The 7,971-nt window shown below is 39.9% G+C and overlaps 1 protein-coding gene across 1 annotated transcript; it reads right to left on the bottom strand.

Moving 5' to 3' along the window:
* Positions 1 to 1,844: 1,844 nt before the first annotated feature.
* On the bottom strand, positions 1,845 to 7,943 carry C922_02387 (hypothetical protein; the record flags this gene model as incomplete). The annotated part of the gene is made up of 4 exons (XM_008817986.1): positions 1,845 to 7,310; positions 7,457 to 7,535; positions 7,693 to 7,732; positions 7,862 to 7,943. The coding sequence occupies 4 exons, from the start codon at positions 7,941 to 7,943 to the stop codon at positions 1,845 to 1,847; spliced, it is 5,667 nt and encodes a 1,888-aa protein (XP_008816208.1).
* Between the last annotated feature and the right edge of the window lie 28 nt (positions 7,944 to 7,971).

Genomic DNA, 7,971 nt, shown 5'->3' on the forward strand with positions numbered 1-7,971 from the left:
CAGAAATGTTTTGATATAAAGGGTTGTAAAGCGGATGGCGCGCGTTCAATAAGAAACGTTAGCCAAAAAGGGGTCTATTAATTTTTCACATTTTGTGAATTTCCTAATATTTGAAAAGGAAAAAAAAAAAAAAAAAAAATTTTAGTAAGTGAAGCCAATTATGTGCCGCCTTGTGAATATATCTGGATGAACAAATGGAAAGAAGCAGATAGAAATGTAGCAGACGTTTTTCTAAAGAGTCACCAAAAGTGACTTTGAAATTTTTTATCGTGAAGTAGGACGCATAACGTGACGGGAACGCTTAAAGCAGGGTGGGAATCTCTTTGGGAGTACATTTTGAGCGGCATAGAAAAGGCGCACCTCAAAAAGAAAGGCATTTTCTATTATCCGTTCAACATGCATATAAATAGAAGGACCATTTTAAAAAGAAGGAAAAACTATGGAAGGATAATTCACAAGAGAGGGGAACTACCTAACGGGTTATAATTAACCAAAAGGATTATCCTACCGTTTAGGTGAGATGATTCGAACTAGGCAATTATTTACCGATTAAGAATGGTAAACGAATCGGGGGAAAAAGACCGCACAGGACGGAGAGAAAAAACATGCTACACCGGATGTGAAGATATAGCCCATAAATGAAGGGGATAACAGGAAGGAGAGGCATAATTATGCATTACCCCTTAGTGGATTAGTTTCCCCCCCTTTTTAACATCATTCCATTTTGTAAGAAGCGAAATCGCAAAAAAGGTCTCCATCAAGGGAAGCACACTGGACCTCAACCGTCAATTCGTGCTTTTCTTATACATCATATATTTTGAGCACACTTTGCCCCCTGTTTCTAGTCTACACCTGCTAGTGGGCGTACATTTTGTACGTTCTGTGGCTGTTTGTGTAGCCCCCAATTTGCTTCCCCCTTTTGTGAAATGGGTAGTTAGTCTAATGTGAAAAGGTTTTGCGTAGCAAGTAAAGATATAGCGTGCTACATATTATTGTTTTTTTTTACTCGCCGATTTGAAAAGGGATAAGTGGAGTTGTAATTTTGTAATGTTAAATTAACGCGTTAGTAATTTAGTAATTCGTACGGGAGGGATTACCACCATAGAGGGAATGTGGACCAATACGTAGACTAGATGGAGCAGGTCGGGACCCTGCATGGGTGACGAAGAGAAAAGTATCGTAAGATTGACAACTAGCGATAATCCACCAAGACATTCACACATCAGGAACATCAACACTGTAATTCATTTAACGAGTGCAAAGTACGGGATGGGGTTAATGTTACAATTCATCGGACTGCGGAAAAGGCGTCTACGCGGAATGGAAATTAATCACTTTTGTGGGAAAACGAATCACGGAGAGAAACAACGTGGTGCACTTATGGAGACGCCTTTCGCGCAAAAGTGAGGGAAAAAAAAAATAAAATGAGAAAACGCAAAAAGGCGTAAAATCGTGGAATCGAACAAACAGACGAGCAGACGAAGAGACGAAAAGACGAACAGATGAATAAATGAACGAATGTAAGGGCGCAAAATTCAATGGGGTGAAAATAAGACAAAAAAAAATACACAAAAAAAATTCGTTTCAAACTGAGTTCGTTCGATGAGGGGGGGGTGCAAAACAAAGGCGCAGACGCGCTGCCCAATGGGTATATCACTTGTGGCGGGGCTCTGTCCACACGCTCGGGAGGGAGGTGGAAAGTAAAAATAAATGCGGAAAAATGGGTGGGCAAAATGGGTGAGTAAAATTGTTTGGCAAAATGGGTGAGAAAAATTGTTGGTCAAAATTGCTGGGCAAACACAACAAATCTTGGCAGAGTGCCTCTCGCCTCCCCCGCGGGGGAACTACAAAATTTGCCTAAACAAATTTACGGCGAAGCTAATCAAGCTGTTGGATAGAGACACAAAGTGTAACTTCACAGTGTCGTTGGAAGCGCCATTTTTTTTTTTCACAAAATCGCACACAATTAGCAAAATCATCTTACATTTGGCATTAACAGGATATGTGCTGTACAGAATGTTGTAGGAATCAAAATGGAAAACGTTAAACGAGTTGTACAGTTTTATCGAATTAATAAAATCCTTAAACGTTGAAAAATCTAGCATATTGTAGTAGTACGATTTGTAATAATATTTATGCTTCTCTGAGAAATTTTTTACAAAATCGTTGAGATAAAAGCTATTTGGTTTGAGGAGGAATAAATGGGGCAGGGGTAAAGTGATTTTCAACTTGATGATACTATTGTCATTGTTTAGGCATTCCACATTTAAGAATACGGGCAACTTTTGAAGATGATTTTTTTTAAAGCATAAGGTGTACAGTAAACAAATTTCGTTTTTCTTTAAATTTATGTAGTCATTTTCCTCTGTCACTTTGTTATAATTTTTTTTCAAATTTCTTTTTATCACCTTGATGTGGTCCATTTGGTTTTCACTCAGATCACTTTTGATATAGATAATGTTGTACAGAATTGATTTAACGTAGATATTCATGTAAATGTTTTCTTTTTTGAGTGTTTTCTCTGGTTTGTTCTCCTTGCCCTTTTTACAGTCGTTGCGTGTGGTGTCACCATCTTTGCTGTTAACTATGTTGCCGTCATTTTTGCATATACCATTGGCACTTCCAGACGGAGGAACTTTGCTCGTGTCACCATTGCTATCATGGCTGTCGGGGGATAATAACGCCTCCTTTTTGTACCCATTGCTTTTCCCTGAAGGTTCATTCACATAGTAAAGTTTGGCATATAGCTTAACAAGGGTGTTTTCAAAAATCAGGCCCTTCGTATTCTTGCTGTAAAAATGGCGCAACCTATTTTTATGCTTCTTTATGTCGTCATCTGATAAAAACTTGGACTTTATTTGTGTGCTAAGATAACTATCGAGATAGGAAAACGTCTGTTCCTTGTTATTGAATTTGTTGATAATTCTTTCCAAATTTGTGAAGTAGCCTTTTTTGTTCAACTTGACTGCATAACTTATTTTGTCGCTGTTATTGGAGAGAAGGCTTCCTTGTAGATTTTTTGACACCTTCACAAAGTAGTTAAATTTTTTTTCGAAACTTTTGTAGTCACTCATGTAGTCGTTCGTTGTCTTCTTTTTCAAGTGGATGAATCGCTTATGCTTGGCGTCTTTTCCCTTTTTCTGCATTCCATTTCGACTCCTTCGTCGGCTGCTTCCTCCGCTGCTATCGTGACGGGGACCTCTTTCTTCGTCAAATTGCTTCTCCCCTAAGGGGTCGTCCCACAAGGGTGAACCCTCCTCGTGCTTCCTCTGCTTCCGTCTACTTCTATCCCTTTCGTTTAAATAAGTATCACTGAGTATGTTCTTCTCTTTTTTGCTTCTCACTTTGGATGGACCTTCCACCCCCTGGGGTGCGTCATCGTTGGACATTTCACAGTTACTAAAGGTGTAATTTTCGTTGTACACCAATTTGTTTCTCTTTTTTTTTTTGTAATTACTTAAGGAGTGTTTTTTCCTATCTTGTTTCTCCCTTCTGGTTCTCAAGGGGAGGAAACTCCCATGGTAATCATCATAGTATTGATCCGCATCACCTTCATCCATGAGGTCCCTGCGCAGATCCTTTTTACCTTTTCCCTTTGTAGTTCTCTCCCCTGTTTGTTTCACCGCATAACCAGGCTTCTTCCCCTGCTGCGTCTTTCCCTTTTTGCTTAATTCAGGGCGTCCTCTTCTGGAAGCATGATTTTGGTTATTTTCCCCTTCTTGGTTTTTCTCCTGCTTTTTGCCCCTTTTCTGTTTTTTCAGGTGACCCCAATTTGCGTCATTTTTTACGTTGAAGGAAAATGTGCTATTCGTGTCGTTATTTGAGCGATCTCTCGAGTGGTTAAAAGAATCTTCATGGAAAATATCGTTTGTATGGTGCCTAATTTGGATTTCGCTGTTCATCTCACTTAGGATTCGCCTCGTTTTGATTTTTTCTTTATTACTCAGTAGGTGGCTCTTTTGCCCTTCCCCTTTGGATTCTTTCCCCTTTTGCAGTTCATCCATTCGCTTCACATTCAAGTCGAAGGAGTGCCTCTGATCTTTCTTCGCCTCTTCATCGCTGCTCCAGTTCATTTGGGGAAACCCATATGGGCGGCTATTATGGGAACTTTTCTGTTTTCGTTGATTCTGGGGTACCCCCTTGAGTGTACTTTTTTCATCCCGTTTTTCTTTCTTCTTCTTCTTCTTCTTCTTTGCAAATGGGTGATGGATTTCCCCGCTTCGAAGATGATTCTCTTGATTTATTTCTGTGGATGAAGTCGCGGTGATATATTTTTTGTATCCCTTCACCAGAAAGTCATCAATGTGGATGTCCTTTTCTTCATCCTGCGATGCGTCCAATTGGTCGGAGAGAGTGGCACTTTTGGAAGCATCAACATTGGCCATGGGTTCCCCTTTTTGAAGATTACATCTGGCCGTATTTCTTCCCCCTTTGGTGTTGACTCGTGGGAGGAGAACACCATTGCTGTTGTCACTGCTGTAGTTGAGAATCTCCTTTTTGGGATCATTAGGTATGCCTAGAATTTTATACAAAAGTTTTTGGTTCACATTAACTCTTTTCTGACTTTTGATGAAATGCTTTAGCATAGTCTCTTCGTACTTGGAACCGGTCTTCACATAACTGCAGTTGTTTGTGATGTCGTCAGGCATATCCTGGTAATCCCTACCAATCTGTAATCCCTCTATACCCCAATTCATTTTTTTTAACGTCATTAGACTTAACATATTGGCGTCATCGTCGCAACTGCTCTTGTGGATATGTTTTACCAAGTAGGATAAGTAGAGCAGAAGTTTTTCATTTTTCATCTGGGCATTTTGCAGTTGGAATAGCAAATTGTTTACCTTGCTGTTCAGGTTTTCATTAACTTGATTATAATCTTTTAACTTCATTTTATTTTCCTTAAAATTGCTACTCAGTTTGGTAATTTGTTGGGATAAAAAAACGTTTTCTTTTTTATTTTCTTCGATAAGTTTTTCTGCCTGTACAACTCTTTCATTTTCTTTTTCCAATTTTTCTATTTTGTTATTTTTCTTCTTTACAATATTTTCGATTACTTTAATTATTTCTTTGTTCGACTCGATAATTTCCTTCAACTTGTTGTTTGCTTCTACGTAACTTTCGTTGTCCAGCTCGAGAAGCATTACTGCCTTGTCTAGTTCTTCGATTTTCTTTTCATTTTCTTTGTTCTTATTTTCATAGTACACCTTTTCTTTATTGGACACGTTATATAGTTGCTTGTATAGGTTCAGATTGTTCTGTTTCATTAATTCCGTCTCGTGATCAAAATCTTTGTTTTTTAAAAAAATATTCATTATGATGTAGGAGCAATCACTTGAGAAATTCTTTTCATTTTTAGCTTGCTCCTTTTTTTTTTTTTCTTCTTCCGCTTCATTTGCTTTTTCGCTTCCTTTTGTTATCCTGCTGCTAGGGGAGTCGACCTGGGGGGAGCCGATTGCGTCTTTTTTGCTCGTGCCGGTGTTGGCTTCGTCCAGGTCGAAGGGGTCGAACGGCTCGAAAGGGTCTAAGTTGGCTTGACCAACGTCGGGGTGACCAATGTTGTAGTTGCTAAAGGTGGGGTTACTGACACTTCGGTTGGGGCCTCCAAATGATGGGTTTCCAAATGATGGACCTCCAAATGAGGGAACTCCAAATGATGGGCCTCCGAATGAGGGGCCACCAAAGGAAGGGCCTCCAACGTTTCGGTAGGCAAAATTAGGGCTGCCAAAATTGGGCGTGCCAAAGCCCTGGTTGCCATTCCCCCAAGTGGACATATTCCTATGGGCGACGTTTCTGCTGACGAAGTTGAAGTTGTTCGAATTGGGGCCATTCTGATTGGTGCGTGAAAAATTGAAGTTGGTCAAATTGGGGTTCCGCAGGTTCTGGTTCATGGCGTAGAAGTTGTTGGGGTTGGCCCACGCCACGGGAAAATCGTTCAAGCGGTTGTTCGCGCGGTTCCTGCCAGTGGGGTTAGCACCGATGAGGTCATCAGTGGGGGGGTTGCCATGAAGCTCGTGACCCACTACGCGACGATCAAAAGAACTTCCCCCCGGGAAGGAATTAAGTGTGGGAGATATAAACGAGAAATCTTTCATATCGATATCGAAGTTTTCGTCCTTGGAATTTTGATGGCTGCTAGGAAAAATTATCGGGTTGGTAGGAATCGAATTTTGGTTCCCCCCGTTGTCATCAACATTGTCACTAACTTGTGTTAATAAAAATGCCGTAGGGACAAAAAATCGAGTTTTCTTCAAAATCCTATTATTCAAATTTATTAAGCACGTGTAACAATGACTGTTCTTGTCTGTGTCTACTACCTCTATGTACAAGAACAATTGTTTGTTGTGAAAAACGGAGAATTCAAAAAGTTCAGATACGTTTACAGAAAAATTATCAACGTGTTTATTTTTGCTTTTCTTTCTTATACTAATTTTGTTATCAATCGATTTTAGTGTTAGAACAATATAAATCGTTTTAAGATTTCGTGAAACATTTATAATATCTGATATGTGAATTACTATGACCACTGGGTGATGGTTCCCGTGTGAGCTGATTACTTTTCTCCCTTTGTTTGTTTTTCCCTTTGTAGTGCTGCTGCTTCGCGGACTTAAATTGTCTGGCGAATCGATTTGATTTTTTCTTAAAAACGAGTCTTCACTGTCGTCTTCGTCTTCATTATCGTTATCCTTATTGTGCTGTCTCTTTATTTTTCCATCATTCTGTTTTTTCTTTTTTTTCTTCTGTTGCTTTTTCTCTTTCAATTGAAAATCGTCCAGGTCTTCTTCTATTTCGCTGCTCAGCATGTTCATAGTATCATGGAAAGTGCCAAAGGCTTTGTTAAAAGATTCTAGAGAGTCTGACTTTATCATTTTTTTATTATCATTCGTATCTTTTTCTTTGCTATTATTTTCTTCGTCACTTTTGAAGTACTTCCTTCTTTCTTTTTCCTTCTCCTTTTCCTTCTTTTTTTTTTTCCTCTTTTCATGTTCTTTTCTTCTTCCGGAGCTTCTGCCCAAGCTTCCACTTCTACTATGGCTTCTGCTCCTGCTTTGGCTTTTACTTCGATTCCTTCCTTCGCTGTCTTCCTCCTCGTCACTCATGCTTTTGTATTTCTTCCCTCTCCTCTTACTGTCATGTTTTTTATACCCTTGATGCGATTTTTTCTTTTTGGAAAAGTCCCTATCGTCGTGTGCCATTTGGATTGCCCCATTTTGCGGGGACCCTCCTCCTTCTGAGAAAGTCCTCGGGCGCTCCTTGTGGTTTTTCTCGAAGCTTTCGAACAGCTTGATGGATCGGTTCACGTGGGTTGACGCCTGCGCAGGAAGGGTTCAACAGGAGGGTGTACACATGAGTGAATAACTTCACAAACGAATAAACTCATGAAACGCATTCATCTTTGCAGGAGTATAGATGCCCCGCTGCACCAATGCGCAGGCTTGAAAAGAAGGAATAACCATACCTCTACTAGCTTCTCAAACAAATTCGCGTTTCCCTTTTCCAGAGCCTCCAGCGTTAGCTTCTCCAGAGTCATTAGGTCTCTAAAGGAGGGGAAACACGCGATCATGTGAATGTCTGCGCATCATCAAACAAGCTGTGTTTACGCAGGCACAAATATCGACAAATACGCATCTGCTCATTGATGTATTGTGAACTTCTGGCAGACTTCCACAATAGATGTTTTTTCGCGCTCCTTACTTTTTACATTCCGCGTAAATGTCCTGCATCACTTCGATATCTACATAAAGCAAAAAAAAGAAAGGTGCCAATTTGAAGTGAATGAATGTGCCAATTTTTGCCGTTCGTTTTCAATCATACGCGCTCACATACGTTGGCTCTCGTGTGTGCAAAGCTAATCCTTCATTACCCGTTGAGTTGTACCGTACACAAGCCTCCAGCTGCTTGGCTAGGTCTCTAAAATTTATGATATTCTCCTTAATGTTCTTCATTATTTCGAAGATGACAAATTTTAATTAA

Source organism: Plasmodium inui (assembly GCF_000524495.1).
Source record: "Plasmodium inui San Antonio 1 unplaced genomic scaffold supercont1.8, whole genome shotgun sequence".
Classification (NCBI taxonomy): Eukaryota; Apicomplexa; class Aconoidasida; order Haemosporida; family Plasmodiidae; genus Plasmodium; species Plasmodium inui.